Source organism: Pelophylax lessonae, assembly GCF_965119305.1.
Source record: "Pelophylax lessonae genome assembly, chromosome: 1".
Lineage (NCBI taxonomy): Eukaryota > Metazoa > Chordata > Amphibia > Anura > Ranidae > Pelophylax > Pelophylax lessonae.
This window is the reverse complement of record NC_138768.1, coordinates 437,691,697-437,715,788: the sequence shown is the minus strand read 5'-3', so window position 1 is coordinate 437,715,788 and position 24,092 is coordinate 437,691,697. Positions and strand designations below refer to the sequence as shown.

The 24,092-nt window shown below is 45.9% G+C and overlaps 1 protein-coding gene across 1 annotated transcript in view; it reads left to right on the top strand.

Moving 5' to 3' along the window:
* The window catches only part of MELK (maternal embryonic leucine zipper kinase), a gene marked incomplete at its 5' end in the record, with an annotated part of 116,699 nt that overhangs the window by 73,975 nt on the left and 18,632 nt on the right, over positions 1-24,092 (top strand). The window contains 3 exons of the mRNA XM_082246439.1: positions 13,398-13,535; positions 13,623-13,842; positions 18,315-18,405. Coding sequence (XP_082102565.1) covers positions 13,398-13,535; positions 13,623-13,842; positions 18,315-18,405 — 449 coding nt within the window. The remainder of the gene's footprint in view (positions 1-13,397; positions 13,536-13,622; positions 13,843-18,314; positions 18,406-24,092) is intronic.

Sequence of the window (24,092 nt, the reverse complement as noted above, 5' to 3'; positions counted from 1 at the left end):
ATACATGCGGCGGCCGCTGCTGCGGTCCGCCATTATTTTATTATACTGCAGGCGTGTGATGGTGTTTACTGTATGCGGGGAGCGGCGTTTTTGGCGGCGATCACTCCTGCCTCATGTTAGCACTGCAGGATCTCTGCCTTTACTTCCTCCCCCGGCGGCCAACCTAACCTGGCTGCTCAGGTACAGATGCTTGTGGCTGTTAATTCCACAAAACGGCCCAGAGTTTCGATCTCCTCTGATTCAGAGGGCGATGGTGATGGGGCTGCTATGGCTGGGGTCCCCTTATCGGGGTCCCGTTCGTCCCTGGACTTTGCAGGGTCGGAAGGGGAGGCAGAGGTTGAAGGGGTTGATGATTCCCCCCCTGGCTCGTCTGAAGAGCTTGCAATCATGGATGAATTGGTTGCTTCTATCAAACAAACGCTGCATTTGCAGGATGAACCGTGTACTCCTGCCGTCCTGGCTTCTTATGGGACGCAGCGGAGACGCAAAACATCGCAGGTTTTCCCTTGCACTGAGGATTTTCAGCGCGCTGTTAGTGAACAATGGCACAATCTAAAAAAGCCTTTTGCTGTGCCAAGTAGGTTCAAGTTGCGTTATCCTTTCACGCCCGCCCCTGATGAACGCTGGTGTGTGCCACCTCCGGTGGATCACGCGGTGGCGGTTTTGAATAAATCCACTGCGATTCCGGCAGAGGATACCCCGGTGTTCCGGGACCCCACGGACAGGAGACTGGAGTCTCTTGCCCGCCATACTTGCTCGGTTACCGGTTCCATGCTAAAAGCTATTTTTGCTTCCCTTATGGCAGCCCAGGCTGTCGCGGATTGGACGCAGGTGCTCAGGCGCGTCCTGGTGGCTGATTCTGCCCCGCCGACAACGTTGGCTATGGTGGATCAAATTCATCAGGGTGTCATGTATTTGTGTGATGCGGAATTAGATGTAATTCCTTTGGCTGCACGTGTGCACAGCGTGGCGGTGTTGACACGCCGCTTGATTTGGCTGAAATGTTGGTCTGTGGACCAATCTTCTCGCAAAACTTTATCTAATCTGCCTTATACGGGATCTCGCCTTTTTGGCGACTCCCTGGATACGCTGATTAAGGGGATCTCTGGGGGTAAGAGCACGCTCTTGTCCTAGTCTCACAAGGCTAAGGGTGCTCAAGGTAAGAAGCATGTTTCGTTTAGGCCCTCTCAGGGGTCTTTTCGTGCCTTTCGGTCGCACTATAAGGGCAAGCCCTTCAAAGGTCAGGGCTCCCAAAAGACGCCGTGGACAGGTAAGCAGAAGTCCGGTCAGTCCGGGTCCGCTGCCCATAACAATGCGGCCTGAAGGGGCGCCCTCACCCAGTTCTGGGGTGGGGGGACGTTTGCTCGGTTTTTCTCAACCCTGGCTGGCCCGCATTCGGGACAGGTGGGTTCAGGAGATCGTTCGGTCCAGGTACAAGATCGAGTTCCTATCTCAGCCGGCGAACAGGTTTTTTCCCTCAAATCTTCAACTGTCTCCGGAGCGTTTGCGGGATCTGCACCTGGCGGTGCGAGACCTGCGGGCTCAGGGAGTGGTGGTTCCGGTACCTCATCGGGACAGATTTCGGTTTTATTCAAATCTGTTCACTCTGCCCAGGAAGGAGGGCAAGGTACGTCCAATTCTGGACTTAAAAGCTCTAAACCGCTTTGTGCGGGTTCGCAAGTTCCGCATGGAATCCCTGCGCTCGGTGGTGGCTGCTCTAGTTCCGGGAGAATTCATGGCATCCATCGACTTGGAGGATGCGTACCTTCACATCCCCATTTTCGAGGGTCACCAGAGGTACCTTCGATTCGCCATTGCGGAGGAATCAATTTGTGGCGTTACCCTTCGGTCTCGCTTCGGCTCCGGGGGTGTTCACCAAGGTGCTTGCACCGGTTCTGGCCTTATTGAGAGCCCAGGGTATCTCAATCCTGGGGTATCTGGACGACATTCTGGTTCGGTCTGCAACCAGTCAGGGTCTGGTGAGGGACCTGTCCGTCACGATGCAGACTCTGCAGGAGTTTGGTTGGAAGATAAATGTCCCAAAATCGACGCTGTGCCCATCGGTTCATCTTCCCTACCTGGGAATGATCCTGGACTCTGTTCAGGCGAAGGTCTTCCTACCGGAAGACAAGCTCAGGACACTTCAGGACGAAGTCAGATCCCTTCGAGACTTTCCGTGCTCATCCCTCCGGACGGGCATGAGGTGTTTAGGTTTGATGGTCTCAGCCTTCGAGGCGATTCCCTTTGCCCAGTTTCACACGAGGGGTCTCCAGGCGGAGATCCTGTCCAGGTGGGACAGGCGACCACAATCTCTGGATCTTCAGATCTCGTTGAGTCCTCGCACCAGAAGGAACCTTCTGTGGTGGCTGCAGTCCCCGGCGGTGTCGAGGGGCAAGTCTTTTCGTCCGCTTTCGTGGACGGTGATCACCACGGATGCCAGCCTGTCGGGCTCGGGTGGTGTTCTGGGCGTTCTGTCCGCCCAGGGTACTTGGTCAGAGGGGGAGTCCTCCCTTCCGATCAACATTCCGGAATTGCGGGCGATAATTCTCTGCCTTCGACGTTGGACGGACAAGCTTCAGGGCCGTCCGGTTCGGGTGCAGACGGACAATGCCACAGCGGTGGCCTACATCAACCACCAAGGGGGCACCAGAAGTGCCCGAGCGGCTCGGGAAGTAGCCGACATTCTGTCTTGGGCCGAGACGCACGTCCCAGCGATAACGGCAGTTCACATTCCGGGGGTGGAGAACTGGCAAGCGGATTATCTGAGTCGCTAGACTCTGGACCAGGGGGAATGGTCGCTCCACCCGGATGTCTTCCAGATGTTGTGTGCGAAGTGGGGTCTCCCAGATGTGGACCTGTTCGCGTCTCGTCTGAACAACAAGGTGGGAAGGTTCGTGGCAAGGACGCGCGATCCTCGGGCGGACGCGTCAGACGCGTTAGTGGCTCCGTGGCATCAGTATCGACTGATGTATGCATTCCCACCAATTCAGTTGCTATCCCGGTTCCTTCGCAGGTTGTCCTCGGAACCGTTCACGGTGATTCTGGTGGCGCCAGACTGGCCCCGCCGGTCTTGGTACGCAGACCTCGTGAATCTGGCGGTCGTTGCTCCATGGCGTCTGCCTCTTCAAGAAGATCTTCTGTCTCAAGGACCGATATTCCATCCTGCTTTACAGTCGCTGGCTTTGACGGCCTGGCTGTTGAAACCGAGGTCCTAAGGATAGGGGTCTCTCCCCGGAGGTCATTCATACTTTGATCAACACTAGAAAGGCCTCTTCGGGGAAGATTTACTACCGTACTTGGAAGGCCTATTTTGCCTGGTGTGAGTCCAGGGGGTATTCCCCCCGCTCATGCTCGGTGTCTAGGGTGTTGTCTTTCCTTCAAACGGGTGTGGACCAGCGTTTGGCGTTGGCCACGATTTAAGGGTCAGATTTCTGCGCTGGCCGTTCTTTTTCAACGCCCTGTGGCGTCTAATTCTTTGGTCAGCACCTTTTGTTCAAGGGGTGCGACACCTGGTCCCTCCTCGGAGGGAGCCTTTGCCTCCGTGGGACTTGAACCTTGTTCTGTCCGTGTTACAACATGCTCCCTTTTGAAAAGATCAGGGAGATCTCATTGCTTCTGTTGTCTAAGAAGGTCGCTTTTTTAGTGGCGATCACTTCGGCTCGCAGAGTGTCTGAGCTGGCAGCCTTGTCCTGCAGGTCTCCGTATCTGGTGCTTCACTTGGATAAGGTGGTCTTGCGACCTAATCCTTCTTTTCTTCCGAAAAGGATCTCGGAATTTCACCTCAATGAGGATATTGTCTTGCCTTCACTTTGCGCGAAGCCTAAGCATCCAAAGGAGGTGGCCTTGCATTCCTTGGATGTTGTTCAGGCGATCAGGGTTTACCTGTCAGCGACTAAATCTTTTCGCAAGACGGAGTCTCTTTGTCCTTCCTGAGGGACCTTGGAAGGGCTTGGCGGCGTCGGCTTCTACCATCGCCAAATGGATCAGACAGACTATTGAGCAGGCATATGCTTTGAAGGGAAAGGTTCCCCCTATGCCTGTGAAGGCGCACTCTACCAGATCTCTGAGTACGGCTTGGGCCTGTCATCATCGGGCTTCTGTGGCCCAGGTGTGTAAGGCGGCGACTTGGTCGTCCGTTCACACCTTCTCAAAGTTCTACAAAGTGGATGTTCAGGCATCGGCAGATGCTTCCTTTGGCCGCAAGGTTCTTAGTGCGGCAGTGCCTTAGGGTCCCTTGTTTTTTTTCTTGGGCCCTTGGCTGTTTGGGATGTTTTTATCCCTAGGTTATTTGTTCTTCCTGGGTTGTTGCTCCTGTTGAGCAAAGTTTTTTTCATGCTGCCCAGCTGGTTTCCTTCCTTTGGTAAGGTTCCTTTCTCTACTGTGGGTCCTGCGTTGCCTTAGGCGCGGCTGCGTTTCCCACCCCTCATGTATACACTGCTTTGGGACGTCCCCATAGTGACGAATATGGAGAGGCGGCGACTGTCGGAGGACGTACGAGAAAACTGAATTTTTGTAAAATCTCACCTGTAAAATTCCTTTCTCTGAGTCCTCCGACAGTCGCTGCCCCCGCCCCTCTTTTGGGGTTTGTCTGTGTACTCTACTGCTATTCTACTGAAACTGAGGTATGGATACAGGAAGCAGGAGGGTATTGACTGAGGGGACCACCCCCTGGGGGTGGGATATGTTAAAAGCTTTAATATTGACATATTCTGTTGCCTAGCTACTCCTACGGAGCAAAGGTCAATTACCCCATAGTGACGAATATGGAGAGGCGGCGACTGTCGGAGGACTCAGAGAAAGGAATTTTACAGGTAAGATTTTATAAAAATTCAGTTTTTTGGCTCTGTACCTTATTATTTACTGTTCTTTGGTCTGATATCACCTTTGTACTGGCAGCCTAAATTTATTTGTGTATTGTAGCGCAGCTATCTTCCTTCTTTTTTAGCTGCCATTTTGTTGTAGCCTGTGTTTCTATGCATGGCGGCCATGTTTGTGTAGTCCGGCGGGCATTTTTTTGTGGTTTGCCATTGGAAATAGTGGCAGGCATGACCGTGGAGCCCTGTGGGGGGCGATTTTTTTTGGCGGTGGGAGCCCCTCCTCATCCCCTGGTGCTTGACTCCTGTATCATTTACTTCCTGATCGCTGTACGTGTAGTGCAGATTCTCCTGGTGACTGCAGGTGCAGGTTTCTGTGGGTGATGAGTCTGGTGGGGTCCTCTCCCCCTCTCTGCTGGGGATCGCTTGCTGCTTTCTGCCTGGCGACTGGGTGGTGCTGGCAGCGCGTGTGGTGGGGGGGGGGGGGGGGGCTGTTCCTTAGCAGTTTTTTTACACTTTTTGTGGGGTCCAACTGGTGACTCATGGAGTCTTTGGAGCACATTTCCCCACCTGATCCCCTCTCTGAGGCTGCGGGTCCCAACCATCCATCTGGCGACTAAAGTTCCTTGTGTCCTGGGTGGAGGTGGAGGTGGCTTGCATGCGACGGGCTAGCAAAAAGCAACTCCCTCCCGGCGCCGGTCTCATCAGATCCTGAATCTAATTCGGTCACCCTGCTGGGTCTGCAACCACGTGCCTGGAATCCTCTGATAGTGATGATGATTCCTCCACGTCTGTGACCGCGCACGAAAAGGTGCTGGTGGATGCACTGATTGTATCTGTGCGTGAGACCCTGAAGATGGAGGGCGCAGCTGAAGCTGCGACGGAGACGCAGGTGCCTTTTGGCACTCACAAGCCATCCAAAGGGGTTTCCTTTCCCGGCCTATTTTGACATAATCGTTGCTAAAGAGTGGCGATGACCAAAGCGTCCCCGTGGGGCCCGTAAGAGCCACCGGCAGGTGAACCCCCCCAGTTTCTAGATTAGACAAGGCAAAAATGATTCCGGTTGAAGAGTCCCCTACCTTTAAGGACCCGGCTGACCGAAAGGCGGAGGCTGTGGCCTGCAATATGTACCCCCTGGCTGGTTCGGCAATGAGGCCAGTATTCACCATTGTCCTAGTGTCGCAAACTCTGACCGAGTGGGCTAAGCTCCCACACTGTGACCTGGCAGACCAGCTGGTCGAGGGACTGCAGTTTATCTGTGATGCCTCTTTGTAGGGATGCACCGAATATTCGGCGGCCAAACATTATTCGGCCGAAAATAGAGAAAATGGCACTTTTGGTGTTCGGCCGAATAAATCAAAAGGCCGAATAATTTTGAGCCGAACAATGTCTCACCTTCCTCATTGCGGCTCGCGGTCCTCTATTATGATCTATGTAAAAAATGTCCTCTGCAGTAAGTAACCCTCTGATAATGTATGCAATGATCCTCTGTAGCTTCCGCCCTGACCGCTCACCTTCCTCATTGCGGCTCGGGGCTCCCTTCTCACACGCCGCCGGTGTCCTGTCCGGGCCGCGAGTAGGGGGTGTGACGTCACACGCGCGTCCCGCCCCCTGCTCCTGACTGGCGGCTCCTTCACACTAGGTCCACGCCCCGCCCCCCTGTTCGCGGCTTTTGGCTCTGGCTGCAGTTGAGGTATGTGATGTGCAGCTGAGCACATTTGGGGGAGAAGAATACGGTAGCTGGCAGCTGCACAAGCATTAGTGTGCAGACTGCCATATGTTGTTGCCACTTGCCATGCTAATTATATTTGAGTGCCCTATAAAGTGCCCCTTGACATAAAATGTGGCCATCGGCGTGCCCCTTATTTTATGCTAAGGGACATGCTGATGAGCATATTTTATGTTAAGGGGCACTCTGATGGGCATATTTCATTTTAAGGGGCACGCTAATGGGCATATTTTATGTTAAGAGCAATGCTGATTTAAATGTTTTGTTTTGCCCATCAGAGTGCCCTCTAACATAAAATGTGCCCATCAGCATGCCCCCTAACATAAAATGTGCCCATCAGCGTGCCCCTTAACATAAAATGTGCCCATCAGCGTGCCCCCTGACATAAAATGTGCCCATCAGAGTGCCCCCTAACATAAAATGTGCCCATCAGCGTGCCCCCTGACATAAAATGTGCCCATCAGCGTGCCCCCTAACATAAAATGTGCCCATCAGCGTGCCCCCTGACATAAAATGTGCCCATCAGAGTGCCCCCTAACATAAAATGTGCCCATCAGCGTGCCCCTTATTTTATGCTAAGGGACATGCTGATGAGCATATTTTATGTTAAGGGGCACTCTGATGAGCATATTTTATGTTAAAAAATGCGAAACACCGCGTTCGGTATTCGGCCTTCGGCCAAGCATTTCATTATTATTCGGCTTCGGCCAAGAATTTCATTTCGGTGCATCCCTACCTCTTTGTATTCGGCTCCCCTGATGGCTGGCCTCTCTTTTTTTTTTTTTTTTTGGCAGTGGTCCTTCGGCGTATTTTTTGGCTCAAATGCTGGTCTGCAGATCGGACTTCAAAAAATGCCTTGACTGATCTTCCTTTTTAAAGAGATCGCCTGTATCTAGATACCCTGGATGACATCAATAAAGGGCTCACAGATGGAAAAAGTACTTTTCTTCTGCAGGCTACTATGGGCAAGAAACCTCATCCTAGACGTGGGCCTTCTTTCTTGGCTCATAAGAAGTTTTTGTTGTACCTCCGGGTCGACTGACAAGGGCTCAAAGCATTTCAGGGCCTCTTCTGGAGGATCCAAACGAACCTGGTCTGGCAAGCCCAGATCGGGCTTCTCCAGACCCGGGGACAAGGACAAGGCTCCATGATGGTGCGCTGTTTTCCAGACCTGTGGACTTCCTGGGTGCAAGACAAGTGGGGTCCACAAAGTCAATCGGTCTGGCTACAAGATCGAGTTTCGATTTTAAGTAAAAAAATCCAATCTTTTTTTTTTCTGCACTTTCTGCTGTTTTTCTTCTTCGGGAGTTGGGGACTTGATTTCCCTAATGGCCCATACACACAATGCGAAAATCGGATGACAGATCATCCGGGTTTTTTTTTTTTTTTTTTTCTTGCATGCTGCTCGCATATTGAAAATGGAGAGGCTACTAAAGTTACGAAAAATTCTCGTACGGCAAAATAAAAAATCGGAAGTTATGTAGTGTATTTGTATTGTATTTTCGGACGACAACTGTACCGATTAAATTAATATCTTACAAGAGAGATTTTCGTGCTTGTCCGATTGGATAATTTTGGATTCACTATGGTGATCGGCTCTCAAAAGCTCTGTACTAATGATCAAATTATCGTACGATCACTTCGAAAGCGGTATTTTTCATCCAACGCTCGGATCGTGTGTACGGGTCAAAAGGCTCCTGGGTGTACTCACAGGAGTGCACACAATGTTTATCCTTTACTTGTCTCTCTGTGGAAAAGACCATTTAAAAACACGGCATTTGGTTTCTGGGCTGTTTTGGAGCTGTAAGCTTCATGCTTCAGTTCTCAGGTGTGAATGGGGACTAATACAGCGAAGTACTATTTTTCTGCCATCTAGTACCGTAGCCGTGTGACAGGCAGCTCAGTATTCCATTCATGCTTGTAGTGATCCCTCCTAGGTTGCCTCTGTTAGAAGCTGTACATTTCTACTGATAACGTTTGTAGAGACTTGCTGAGCATACTCTGCATACTGCTGACAGCCTAAGCACAGCTTGTTAATAACAGTCATAATCCTAGACAGTTGCCTGCAGTGACATGTGTCCCCCCGATAAACCACTGATTCAACATGTATGAGTGGAAGGTTGGGTACTTCCTTTTTATAAAAGTAAAAAGTACATGCATACTTGGAAAGGAATCAAGAGTTGTCGCAAATCTTTAGTGTAAATCAAGTCTAAATCTATGTGTATGGTTGGGCTTGGTTGGTTCTGTTTGCCGATTTTATGCTTTTCGCTATTCTTCATTCGGTCTTTATCTGAGATTTTCTTCTGTTTTTAATGTTGCAGGACACTAGTTTCTACAATTTATTTGTTCCACTGATTGAAAGGGTTTAAAGTGACCATCACCACCTTCCTTAGTGGAACCGGAAGCAGAAATTCCTAGTATTCTGATTCTCTCGGAAGTACACTAGATGACTCATCTCATACTAAGTCCCTCTTCATTACTATAAGTGCTCCCATCTGCTGAAATTTAGTCAGCAGTTTTTCTTAAAGCCATAAGCTGTTTTCTTTCAAATTTAGGCTGTTTTCCTTAAAATAGGGGATTCCACAGTTTGCTAGTTTGCCATGGTGTCTAGGCTTGATTCTCATAGACCTAAGCCTTCTGCCAAGGTGCTTTCCTCATCATACCCATGCTTGCTTCTGCACTCATTTCCCTGACCTTGGCTGATGTCTACATCACTAAGCAGAGATATGGCAGCTGCTGGTGTTCAACTATTGTCTGCGTTGACCAGCTACTCATTGCATGATTTTTTTTGTTTGTCTGCGTCCGATGCAGCATTGGCTGATGGCTGTGTTATGTCTCCAGTAACCTATTCTGTTTAATTCTATAGGGTGCACTGTCCTAAGTGCTAGCTGATAGACCAACAGTGTAAACAAGCTTTTCCACGCCTACCCTTCATGGGAGACTGTCATTTTTACTCAAATCAAGGGGGGTTAATTTGCTGATCTAGTTAAGTATATTCCCTTACCACAAGTATGTTAAAAAAAAAAAAGCATCAAATTCTCAGCATGAATTTTCACCCCCCCCCCCTTTTTCTATAATGTGGGGATCTTATTAACCTTTGCGGACACTTGCATCTCAGATGTTTGAATCAGAAGGTGGTCTTCCAGTGATAGAAACTGGAATGTTGTGATCTGTGTCTCGGTTTTAAAATGCCACCAACCTTTCTGTTGCTTTACAGATTATCAGATCGCGCCCTCTGTGGCCTTCTGGATCAAGGTGTTATTGCACCTGTTTTGTGGAGGAACAGTTCAGGGTTTGTTAGTGTTCTGGGTTTTTTTTTTTTTCTTAAAACCTGTTCACTGTTCCCATTGCCTTTTGAGGTATTCACAAGACGGATGCCTGCTTGTCTGGCTAGAGACGAGTCCTGTGCCATCTGTTTCATCTCCCAATCTACACCAAGGAGCTTCATGCATTGGGCTTGCTTGTTTGGATGACACATCTGTCCCATCCCATCCCATCTGTATTCTGTCAGACAGCGCAACTGATAGTATCAACCATCGGGATGTAGTAATAGTAGTGTTGCCATGGTGAACAGAGCTAGTTAAAAACTTGTCCTGGGCAAAAATTCACATTTCCACTGTGTACATCCCTGGTGTAGAATGTGAAAGGTAATCTTTCCCAGTTGACAGCTCCTGTACATAGTTCCCGATACACTCTGAGGTAGTGTAGGAATTAAGTTGCAGGTGGAGATGCTGGAGGTCTCCAGGTACAGCGGAAGCAGTGGATGCTCTCCTCCTCTGCTTCGCAGAATCGAGATAAGGAGCAATTCTGGTGCTCCCCATTGCTACAGACTGACCCAGGCAGATGTGGTATGGCAATTTAGTAGGACACCCAAAAGGCACTCGGTAGGTTTTGTCACATTGTCAGACTTTTCTGTCCCAAGGACTAATTTGCCATCCTACTTAATGGTAGATAAGGTGAAAACAGAAGGTTTTTTACCTTGTCTATCTTATTTCAGAGATTGTTGGCCTTTCACTCTTTGATAGACATTCTTACAGGAAGTCTTCCATGTAACTTCCCCAGTTTTGTTCTGCTGTGACTCCTATGATACATATCTGGTTCTCTTTTGCATGTCCTAGACCGCTGTTTGTACCCATTAGAAACTCTTCACTCTACCCTCACCTTCAACGTGGTATTTCCCCAAATGGTGGATGGACTGTTGCTGCAGGCATCCCTGGGTTCTTTTGGGGGGGGGGGGGGGGGGGGATGTGAGTGCAAGACCTAAGCATGTCTTTGCTTCCTCCTGTGTGTCAGTGAGGTTGAAGCAGAGCAGTCCAGCATTCCTGCCTATTTTTAGACAGGTGAGGCATGTCCACCTGGCCAGGTAATGCACTTCCACCTAGCCAGGTAACACACTTCAGTACAGGGTTAGGTTGGAATGGGAGTACATCATAGTTCTTTTGAACAGACAATACTGTGGGTGTATTGATACACCCTGGCACCTGAATCCACAGGTGCCAGGGAGGCAGCACAAGCCGGTGGGGGAATAGAACAGTAGGAAGATCTGGACCTTTCCAGGGGTGTTACCTCAGACTACCCCCAACAGCTATTCCATGCAGTCTTATTATGCAATACCAGCTGCTACAAATCTAGTAGATGTGTACACCAATGGCTCCAGGGTAGGTTGAGTTTTTTTTTTTTTTTTGTTATGGCTCTCCTTCCATCTATATCCATACTGTGGGATATGGGATATAGTGTAGGGTACCTTTTTTTTTTTGGGGGGGGGGGGTTTGCTCTCTTTGGATTTTACTTTGTTCACTGCACCTCAGTCACCACCAAGTTGTAAGCCACTGGTCTTGTTCCCTTTTGATCTCAGGACATTCACCATAGTGGACCACATTTTCAGTGAACAGCTGGCACAGACTCTTATCAGCCAAAGTTCTTTGGACTATCTAGGCCCTACAGAGGTTTGGGTAGATTCTAAATCTCTAGAAATCTGTCTTGAACAATCACATCGTTTGGAATATCTGGGCCTGGTACTGGTTATGACCACGTCTAATGTCTTCCTTCAACTGAACAAACTCCACTCTCTGTTCTACAAGAAGCCAACCAACCTTGTGCTTTTGCATGGGGGATTTGGGCCTGATGGTGACCCTCCAGGTAGTCCCATATACCCAATATCATTCCAGACCATTGTAACTCCACATTCTGGCAGCGTAAGGCAGGCATGCTCAGTTTCTGGACTGCTGTATCTGCCTGACTCCCAAAACCAGGTTTTCTGTCCTGCACTGGAAGTGAAAAAAATTCCCGATTTAGTCTGGGAAATTCTCGACCTGGACACCTAAAGACTTTCAAGAAGTCCCTAATTTTTTTTTTCTTTTAATACATTCACTGCATTAACTTAAAGAAAAAAAAAATGTTGCTCCCCCCTGCCCCTCCTTTTTAAACACTTATATTAAAAAAGAATAGCGCGCAAATGCAAAAGAAATTACTACCAAATCTGAAGAGAGTCCATAAATAAAAATGGGGGTTTGGTCCCACCATATGGCCATATCGTGCTCAAGCCCACTACTGCGTCAAAGAACCCCATTATCAGTGGGTCCTACACTATCCATGAAAAAGAGATGAATCCAGCCTTTCTAACCCTTGGAGATAATACTCCTTGCTGGGAAGGATGTGCAAATGCACTACAGGGGACTTCTCCTATATCCACTTGATGGTGGACACTTACCTGAGCACAATCTCGATTTAGAGCTGTACCCATGTGTAGCATCTCTCCTCTCCTCTTCTCTCCACAGGAGACCTGGTAGCAGTGGGAGCCATCGGTTCCTGCTGCTGTCAGTCAAATCCTGTAAGGAGTGGGAGAGGGTCCTTATTTGGGACAGCCTGCTCCTCGTTCTATTATCTTTAGGAGGATTCCTCAGTTTCTCATTCAAGCTTTTGACCTCCGAGGCAAGGTTCCCCCTTTTCTGGTCAAAATGCAGACCACTAGATCAGTTGGTGCTTCATGAGTTTTCTATTCATATGTTCATTAAGTTTTGCCAAGTGGACTGTTTAGAGGCCAGCTTTAGCCTTCAGGCTGCACAGTAGGCTCCCTTTAACTGCCCCTGTTAATCTGTTGGTTTGTTCTTGTGGGCGTGTTGGCCTTTCGTTTTCTCTTGCACACACCTCAGTTGAACTGCTTTTGGGTGTCTGTGTTTTCACGCTACTATCCTGTGTCCCAATATGTATGTTTAAGAATATTAAAGTGGATGGATATTTTGGCATGCTTTGAGTACATTACAGGAAATGTGTTCCTCCTTTCTAGTCTAATGCACATATCCATTCTTACTACTAAACTGATGCTAGCTGTGGGTTATACTGGCCTTGTCCATATAGCTTTAACGGTCTCCAGTTCTTCTGAAGGTGCTAGTATACCCTGCACATATGCAGAAGACTTCTGGACCAGCCATGGGGGTTATATAGTGTGGTACAGAAGTGGAAGAATCCATAATGTAAAGACATGCAGGAATACTGGATCTCAAAATATGCCTTAGAAGTTGGTCTTTAGCAATCACAATATTTTACTAAACAACTTTTGCTTTCTGTAAAGTCCACATATTGCCCTATAATTGGCATTGCTACAAGAATTTTGTGGGTTTCAATTTTTATTTTATTTTCCTTTTGTGCCTTTTCTAAAATATCCAGCCAGTCATGAGATATTTCATATCTCAAGTTTTATGATGCCTTAGGCATGCTCAAGCAAACAAGATTTAGTTACACTCCGTGCAATAGATATGTGAATATTGAATGTTGATTTTTTTTTTTTTTCCTAATTTCTTATGAAAATGGAATATTAGTGAGCCTTTTTAATTTTCATAAAACTTGTTTAGCAGTCAAGGCAGAAGCTGGATTTTGATGGTGGCAATCAAGGTGAACTCCCGTATGTGTTTGGATCCATGGAATTCTCAGATGATGATCTATTTTATGAGGACTGCACGTACAGCACTACTGAACATGTCACTGTAAAAGATGTAAGCATATGTGTTTATTTTTATTCATAAAAATGTTCTATACATACATTTCCTACACCTAATATTTTTATTATTTGAATTATGAAGTTCTCCAGATATCGTTATGAGCTTCACAGTGTTGGCTCTGCCACTGCAACGCCAATAAAGTCAGTAATGCCAACAAAGAAAAGTGAAGATAAGGAAAACGCGGACTCAAAACTCCCTAAAAATGAAGGCCCCTTTTTGCCACCAGCTCCTTGGACACCAGGCTCCAAGAAGAAAGGAATATTAACTACTCCCAACAACAATATTTCGGCTTCTGTAAAAGGTACAGTGTTTATGTATATAGAATATAGTTTTGGGTTATTTGGATGCCTTAACTGATTGCCCCTGACTGTTAAATTATATATATATATATATATATATATATATATATATATATATATATATATATATATATATATATATATATTATATTACACACACACACACACACACTTATATACACACAGTATCTCACAAAAGTGAGTACACCCCTCACATTTTTGTAAATATTAACTTTTCATGTGACAACACTGAAGAAATGACACTTTGCTACAATGTAAAGTAGTGAGTGTACAGCTTGTATAACAGTGTAAATGTGCTGTCCCCTAAATATAACTCAACACAGTCATTAATGTCTAAACTGCTGGCAGCAAAAGTGAATACATCCTGAAGTGAAAATGTCTAACTTGGGCCCAATTAGCCATTTTCCCTCCCCGGTGTCATGTGACTCGTTAGTGTTACAAAGTCTAAGGGGTGAATGGGGAGCAGGTGTGTTTAAATTTGGGGTTATCGCTCTCACTATCTCATACTGGTTGAAAATTTCTGCTGTTCTAATGTCAAATATAAACTCTAAAAAAATATGTAACTGCTGTCAAAATGCTTTTTTCTCTTTCGTTAACGGACGTAAACCGCTCCAGAATCGTCTTGACCATTGGCTTATGCTGCCCCCTACAGGAGTAGAACACTAGGCAAGAAAAAACTTTAAAAAGTGAAATGATACTGGCAAAAATGTCTAGATTAGTGCCAAAAATAATTAATATAATCATATAATATACAAAAAACACTGTGAAAATTAGTCAAAACTTGGTGCCAAACAAAACATTATATGTGAACCAGATTAAAAGTCCATGCACTGTAGAAATTGTATGAGAAAATCAATCAGTGTCCAAATAAATTTATTTGAATATTGAAGAAGTTTTAAGGAACCACAAGTCCCAGCAGGTGAGTTCAATATCCACAGAACCAGGGATAAAGAGGAGGAAGAACACCCGTGAAGGATCACCAATAAAGCAAATTAGCAGCTTACCAGAGTAAGTTGGTCACCAAAACTAAGTTGGGCCTGATGGTGTCTACCTTCGAGACGGTTCCGTTTGCACAATTCCACTCAAGACCTCTGCAGAGAGATATTCTTGCCAAATGGTACAAGAATGCACAGTCTCTAGACAATCTAATTCTGTTGAGTTGGGGTCCCTGATTTGGTGTCTGCGCTCTCAGGCGCTTTGACAAGGTAAATCCTTCCTTCCCCTGTACTGGACGGTGGTCACCACGGATGACCAGCCTGTCCCGGTGGGACACGGGTTGTGCAAATTCCAGGGGTGGAAAACTGACAGGCGGATTACCTCAGTCAACAGGTGTTGAACCAGGGGAAATGGTCGCTTCATCTGGAGGGATTTCATCAACTGTGTCTCTGGTGGGGAATTCCCGAGGTGGACCTGTTGGCCTCTCGTCTCAACAAGAAGGTGCAGAGGGTTGTGGCGAGGTCTTGAGATCCTCTGGCCGACTCCGACGCCACAGACGCACTAGTGGCTCTTTGGGGCCAGTATCGTCTGATATACGCCTTTCCTCTAAAACTTCTGGACTTGTGCGCAGGATCAAGGCAGAAGGCATTCCTGCCCTCTAGTGGCCCCAGACTGGCCTCACTGGTCTTGGTATGCAGATCTAGTACGGCTGGTCACCGATGTCCCTTGGAGACTCCCTCTCAGAAGATCTATTGGCTCAAGAGCCGATCTTCAGTCCTGCTTGGCTGTTGAAATCCAGGTGCTGAAGGATAGGGGGTTGTCTGGTTTGGTGATCCCCACTCTGTTAAAAGCTAGAAAATCTACCTCTAGGAAGATTTACCATTGTGTCTGGAAGTTGTACATTGCATGGTGTGAGTGTCTGGGGGTTTCCCCCTGTTCCCTTTCGGTGGCTCGGATTTTGGTGTTCCTCCAAAGAAATGTGGAACAGCGCCCTGGCCTTGGGTACCATCATTGGCCAGGTTTTGGCCTTGGCGATTTTTTTCTTTCAATGTCGTTTTGGCCACGCATTCTTTGGTTCACAAATTGGCTCAGGAGGTTCGCCGCTTGGCTCCCCCAGTGTTGTCTCTGTTGCTCCCATGGGATCTCAACTTGGTACTGTTGGTTCTTCAGAAACTGCCTTTCGAAAATATTTGTGAGATTCCTCTGCTTACATTGTCCCAGAATGTAGCCTTCTTGGTGGCTATTACTTCTGCACGAAGGGTGTCGGAGCTGGCTGCTTTGTCTTGGCCTTTACTTGGTGGTTCACAGAGATAAAGTGGTGCTTCGCCCTTGTCAGCCATTCCTTCCTAAGATTGTCTCTGGTTTCCATCTGAATGAAGACATTGTGTGGCCTTCCCTGTGTCCCAAATCTAAGCATCCTAAGGAGATTGCCTTGCATTCTCTGAATACGTTTAAACATATAGATGTGCCAGAAGTCAATTGCACGACACCCTGAAAAGATTACCATCAGTAAAGAATTTATAGGGTTTTTAAGAGTGCCATAGAAACAAACCAGTGTCAATTTTATAAAAATATTCAATTTTTATTGTATAAATGTTAAACAATCTTTAAAAAGCAGTTTTCCTTTTAACATGACAGTAAAGCAAAAAATCTAGTCATTCCTCGACATGTTTCGCTATGCATGCATAGCTTCTTCAGGAGATTAGTCTGGGTATTGCTCATGTAAAATTTTTAGGTCCACAGAAAGGACATATAGGCCCATTTAATCAGTGTGTATATACCAAAATTTCCAAGAACTAGAACTATGTAGGAGACACTTAGGATTTGTCTAAAAAGTTTTTGTGGGTGGATATCAGTATACCACAAGGGGACAATAGGACCCAGAGTTTAGGAAACCTATGTTGTAGGAAAGCCATAGATCCTATAAGGCAGTGGTTCTCAACTCCAGTCCTCAGGACCCACTAACAGGCAAGATTTTAAGTATTACCTTGGGGAGATGCAGACTAGAGTACTGCAATTACTGAGCAAATTATATCACCTTGGATGTATTTCAGTTATCTTGCAAACCTGGCCTGTTAGTGGGTCCTGAGGACCGGAGTTAAGAACCACTGCTATAAGGCATTGTAGCTTACAAGGAATTTATATAATAAAGTGAACACATTCCCTCTTCATGGATAGCAGAGCATCTTGCAATCTCAACACACCTAAAGTGTCCACTTTCTTCACTAGCCCCCCCTAGATGTCATGGGTTTCTTAAACTCTGGATCCTATTGTCTCTTGTGGTATACTGATATCCACCCACAAGCACTTTTTAGACAAATCCTAAGTGTCTCCCACGTAGTTCTATTTCTTTGCAAATTTTGTTATATGCACACTGATTAAATGGGCCTAGATGTCCTTTCTGCAGACCTAAAAAATTGTACATGATCAATAACCAGACTAAACTCCTGAAGAAGCTATGTATGTATAAAGAAACGCGTCGAGGGAAAAAAAACTGCTTTTTTAAGATTTTTTTTTTTTTTATAAAAATTGAATAATTTTATAAATTGACACTGGTTTGTTTCTGACACCTTAAAAACCCTATCACTTCGGTAAATTCTTTATTGATGATTCTCCGGATGTGGTTCGGGCGATCAGGGTTTACCTGGCGGCAACTGAGTCATTTAGGCAATTAGACTCACTCTTTGTCCTTACGGATGGACCTCGCAAGGGGTTGGCCGCATCTGCCTCGACCATTTCCAGATGGATCAGACAGACGGTAGTGCAGGCCTATTCAATCAAGAGTTCAATCAGGTTCCTCCTTTCCCTGTTAAGGCACATTCTACGTGGGCGCTTAGTGCCTCCTGGGCCTTCCGCCATCAGACATCAATGATGCAGGTTTGCAAGGCGGCCACCTGTTCTCTGTGCACACTTTCACAAAATTTTACAAAGATGTGCTGGCATCTGTGGATGCCGATTTTGGCCACAAGGTTTGGGTTTTGAGAGGACTAGTCCTCTTTGAGGGTGTATGTTTTTCAGGTGAGCTCCTGTGGTTCCAGGTTGAGCTCCACGTTGCCTGGTTGGCTACGTTTAGCCTTTTGGGAATTTTTTCTGCTGTTTTCCCACCCCTCATGTTTGACACTGCTTTAGGACATCCCAATGGTCAAGAAGATTCTGGAGCTGTGTTCGTCAATGAACGAAAGAGAAAATTGGATTTTTGTCTTTCCTTAAAATCCTTTTCTCTGATGTTCATTGACCGACACAGCACCCACCCTCTATTGAGTTGGGTTATATTTTGTCTGACACTGCTTTCAAAACTAAGTGCCTATAGCAGGGAGGGGGTGTATATCCCCTGGAACTGCTCCATAGGCGTGGTAGTTTTTTTTTTTTTTTTGTGCCTAGTGTCCTACTCCTGTAGGGGACAGCATAACCAAATGGTCAAGAAGATTCTGGAGCTGTGTCCATCAATGAACATCAGAGAAAAGGATTTTTACGGTAAGACAAAAATCCAATTATTGGTTTTTCTATGCCCATACAGACAAAAGCTGCTGTACTAAAGACACTCCCACCAAAAAACCTCTTCTGGTGAATGATGACATTACAACAGGTGTAATAAGTCCTGAAAGGCGGTAAGTGATTGCATGCTTTTCATTCTCAAAAATAGACCAATAAAAGCGTACCTACTTTTTAAATTGGGTTTTCTATTTATTATTCCACACTAAACTTTTACATAGTTTCCAATCCTCTGCTGAGTTTTAGTTTTTCTTGGGTCTATTAGGTCTAGTAGGTCTATTACACTAAGTTTGGACCTTTGCCAATATTTCATGCAAAAAAATGATTTAATGTCTCTTCAGCCAGAAAATACATCTATGCACCCTCCTTAATAAGTTTCTCTGTGCATTAATGCATGAAAAACCTTCCAGATTCAGCTCCTTAACCACTTCAATACAGGGCACTTCCCTCCCTTCCTGCCCAGGCCAATTTTCCCCTTTTAGCGCTGTTGCATTTTGAATGACAATTGCACGGTCATGCAACACTGTACCTACACCAAATTTATGTCATTTTTACAAAATAGACAAATAGAGCTTTCTTTTGGTGGTATTTGATCACCTGTGGGTTTTTTCCTTTTTTCTAAACAAATAAAAAAAGACCGAAAAGTTTGAAAAAAAAAAAAAATTTTGTTATACAATTTTGTAAATAGGTTTTTTCCTGCACTGATGAGCCCTGATGAGACTGCACTGACAGGCACTGATGGGGTGGCACTGATGGGGCGGCACTGATGGGGCGGCACTGATATGCGGCACTGATATGCGGCACAGATATGCAGGATTCAAAAAATATATACCAAGACACAGGACAAAGACAGTTGGGAATTTAAATGAAGGGGGTGCCTGCCCAAGGCTAGCCGTCTCCATCCCTGTTCATTGTATGAGGGGGGAAGGGGGATATGAAGGGTAAGAAGGGGGATAAAAGGGATAATTCAGGGGATCGGCATGTTGGTAGAATCTATATAATGTGGTATAATTTATATATAAAAAATAAAAATACATGACATAGCATCAATGTAAAATAGTTTATAGAAAAGCCGATGCCCTATATAGGTATTGATAAGGTAAAACGGGAAAGGGGGGGACAAAAATGGGACTTTAGATGAGGTGCGCGGAGTCGGTGGTCACAATAAAAAATGCAATTGTATAAAGATACAGGTTTTAATGTATGTCATGAAAAAATAGCATATATAGCATAAACACATTGATACAGGTAACATCAACAATACATGTGTGAAATAGCACAATCCCAATGTAATAAAAGGCATCGTAAATACCAAGTCATAACTCAAGAAATACACAATGAGAAAAGTAGATCATTGATAAAAACATTAAAAAAGGTAACATGTTAATATTGGTAAGGAGTGCATCCATATTAGACTCGACGCGTTTCGTGGATACAATCCACTCGTCAGGAGCCAAGTGCACCCCAAATCATATTTTCAAGGGAAGGTCATTTCAGACAAGGTGTTGTAGATGGATGCTCCCAAGAGGTCAGAGAAGAGATATGCAGCATTGGTGGGCACTGATAGGCGGCACTGATAGGCGGCACTGATGGACACTGATAGGTGGCACTGATGGGCACTGATAGGTGGCACTGACGGGCACTGATAGGCGGCACTGATAGGCGGCACTGATGGAGCGGCACTGATGGGCACTGATAGGCGGCACTGGTGGGCAATAATGGGCACTGGTGGGCGACACTAAAGGATGGCAATGATGGGCACTTGTGGGCAGCACTGATGGGGAGGGCAATGGGGGGCTCCCTGAGCCCTGATTGCCATCCCTGGTGGCCATAGTGGGCATCCCTGGGGTCATGGTGGGCATCCCTGGGGTCATAGTGGGCATCACTGGTGGATCTGATTACCAGTGCCGACCCCCCCCCCCCCCCCCCCTGTCAGGGGAGCCGCCGATCGGCGCTCCTTTTACTTTGTCAGGCACGAACGAAGGAAAGCCGATCAACGGCTGTTCCTGTTTTACTATGTGACCAGCCATGATTGGACACGGCTGATCACACGGTAAAGAGCCTCCGTCAGAGGCTCTTTACCGAGATCGGAGATGCAGGGTGTCAGACTGACACCTCGCATCACCGATCGCCGCTCTGCGCGCCCCTGGGGGGAGCCCAGAGCTGTGTTATCCTGCCGCCGTCATATGACGTCCGGTCAGGATAACACAACCACATTCCCGCCGTCATTCTGTAATAGGGCGGGCGGGAAGTGGTTAAGCCCAACCACCAAACCCCTTCTCCACATCCTCTTTTTTCCAAGAGCAGTATTGATATCTTTCTCACAAGTATAGAGGCAGCAGTGGGAGTCATTGCTACACTGCGGGTTCCAGCTACACTCTGTCTATAGACACACACACACAGCCTGGCTTGGAAACTAGTCCGCACATCTGCCACCATAGAAACCACTTGCCCCCCATAGCAAGCACACACAAGGGGAGGAGCAGAGCGTGCTGGTGGGGAACCCCAGAAGAAGAGGTTTGGGTGAAACTGTGCAATACCACTACTCAGAGCAGATGAGTAGAACCTGTTTATTTTAATTGTAAAAAATTGTCTAACGCTTTTAAGACTTCTTTTAATGAACAGGCTGTGAGTACTGGTGTGGCCCAGAACTCCAGTCCTAGTAACAAACTGATAGTAAAACAAAGATTTACACATTGGAGGAGTTTCTGGCTGACCAAGGTTTTAGAAGATGCAAAACTTTTGGTTATGTGTTAAGATAAAGCATCATATGTGGTGTGTTGCAGTGTCATTAATGCTGAACAAAGCACACCACAGTGCACAGATCCAAAAAGTGTTTGTCTGTTTAGATATTTGTTTGAATAATCACTGTGATCCAATTATTATAATCTTAGTGTTCATGTTTGGGCTGCCTATTTGAAATTCTACCCAGGCCTGAGAGATCTCAATTTTTTTATAGTTTTATGTAAACCAGAATATTCTGTTCTCCATTTCGAGAAACCGTCCTTGAGACCTTCTAGTCCAGAAATGACCAGTGAACTGACGTATGCCCCTTTGGATTCCTGGTGCACCCTACAGTTACACAACTTCCTGTCATCTCTACCGCGATCTATGGCTCCTAACTGTCCTGTGACTCTGTTAGAAAAGTAATGCATAACTGCTAGACATACTATTTATTTATGTTTTATGCTGTACGATCACCCCTAATGCAGAAAAAAAAAAAACTCCCATCTCGAAATGGAAGACCTTTGTGTCTCCTCCTTCTCTCCTGCTGAAATAGACAGAATGCTATACTTCATACACAAATCCTCAATTAGTAACCACTATCAGGAAACCGGAAATACCGGGATAACCCTCTGGTACAGAGTACCAACTCTTCTCCGTCAGTACTATTCATCTCTCCCCGATTTCTTGCTAGAGGTCTGGCAATGAGAATTACTTTTTACTAGAGATCGACCGATTATCGGCAACACCGATATAACGCTTGCCGATCTGCACTTTCCCCGATATATCGTAATCGGCTTTCGATTTACCGATATTTCAGGGAAAGCGCTTGTACCGGGGTGATGCCTGCGACTAGAGGCATCACTCCGGTACCGGCGTCCATAGCCGACGGTCGGCTGTCTTGTAATGACAACCGATGCGGCTGAGAAGCCGCTTGGCTGTCATTCCAAGGAGCGGGGGGGGAGACGTCCCGCCGCCTTCCGCGGCTCGCCCGGGTCCTCCCGTCCCACCTGGAGACCCCGGAATCCTACCTTCACCGCCGCCGTCTGACCCGGGTCAACATTTCTTTGAATTTGGCGCCGCAGCGTACCCGGAAGTGATGTCATGACATCACTTCCGGGTACTGGCGGCGACGAATTCATAAACTTACAGCATTCAAAACAGCCAAACTTGGTGTTTTTTGAATGCTTTTACGTCCAGAGGAGGGGTTTGGGGTCTTTTAGACCCCCAGATCCCTCCACCACAGTACCTGTAGACATTGAAAAAAAAAAATGTTTTAATGTCTGAAAATATCGGCCGATATCAGATGACCAAAATATCGGTATCGGCGGTAAAAAAACGATATCGGTCGATCACTTGTTTTCATCTGGTGTTGAACTAATTAATAGTAATATGTGCTGCGCTGAACTAATAAACATTAAATTGTAATTAAAGTGTCGCAAATTGTGACATTTGTGCAAAGAAAAATGGATATAGGAATTGCAATTGCAACAATCAAAATATAGTGAAGTAAAAATCCCATAAAACATATATAGTGTCCAATATATGTAAAACAACCAAGTCCATGCAATGAAGAATGGAAAGGAAAACTGTGTCCAAACGAAAATCCTCAGTGATGTAATAAAGTAAATTCAATAAAAGATTCAAGAAGCCACAAGTCCCAATAGATAATGTAGCTATCAAATCCACAAGCAATGTTGAAGTTGAAGAGACACCAATTTGCAGGTCACCATGAAATTTTATAAGGTGGCAGCTTACCAGATCAAAAGGGTCACCCAAATTAATTTGTAAACCTATATGAGCTTTTGGATGGTAATACCAGGAACGGCCACAGGGTGTCACTTCACTGGACAATTCAGATCAGGTATCCATATAACATGTATAAAGAAATCGATGACAGGGACATAGCGTAATTCCATAAAATACAATCCGTTTTATTTAGTTTAAAAATGCCAAACTCACATTTTGGATGAGTATCACAGGCATGAAAAGCAATGAGCCAACGTCTTGGCGAACGAACATCTCCTGAAGCTTGGCAGATCGTGGAAGCCGGCTGTTGGGGGCGTGGTAGCGTCACGTCTGACTCACCGACCGGTTTTGTCATATGCTTGACGCCAGGGGCGCTACCACGCCCCCAACAGCCGGTTTTAACGATCTGCCAAGCTTCAGGAGGTGTTCGTTCTCTTCTAAGACGTTGGCTCATTGCTTTTCATGCCTGTGATACTCCTCCAAAATGTGAGTTTTACATTTTTAAACTAAGTAAACGGATTGTATTTTATGGAATTACGCTATGTCCCTGTCATCGATTTCTTTATACATGTTATATGAATACCTGATCTGAATTGTCCGGTCAGGTTACACCCTGTGGCCGTTCCTGGTATTACCATCCAAAAGCTCATATAGGTTTACTCATTAATTTGGGTGACCCTTTTGATCTGGTAAGCTGCCATCTTATAAAATTTCATGGTGACCTGCACATTGGGGTCTCCAACTTCAACATTGCTTGTGGATTTGATAGCTACATTATCTATTGGGACTTGTGGCTTGAATCCTTTAATGCATTTACTTTATTACATCACTGAGGATTTTCGTTTGGACACCCGTTTTCCTTTCCATTCTTCATTGCATGGACTTGGTTGTTTTACATATATTGGACACTATATGTTTTATGGGATTTTTACTTCACTATATTTATATTTTGATTGTTGCAATTGCAATTCCTATATCCATTTTTCTTTGCACAAATGTCACAATTTGCAACACTTTAATCACAATTTTATGTTTATTAGTTCAGCGCAGCACATAGTACTATTAGATACTATATGGGAGTTTTTTTCTATGATTTCTATGTGCTGCTGCTAGTTAACATTTTCAAAGTTTAGTAATATTTTTTAGTGCGGAATTTTTCACATACTTACCACTGGTGTTGTACTAAACCAGATGGGTTTCGGGCATCTGTCCAATTGATAGTCCAGAAATGTATGGGCTTCAATGTACCTCCTGATCCAGCCTTTTCTCTATCGTTCATTGACAGACGCAGTCTTCTGTTCTCAGTAGCAGTAGGGTTATGCTGCCTCCT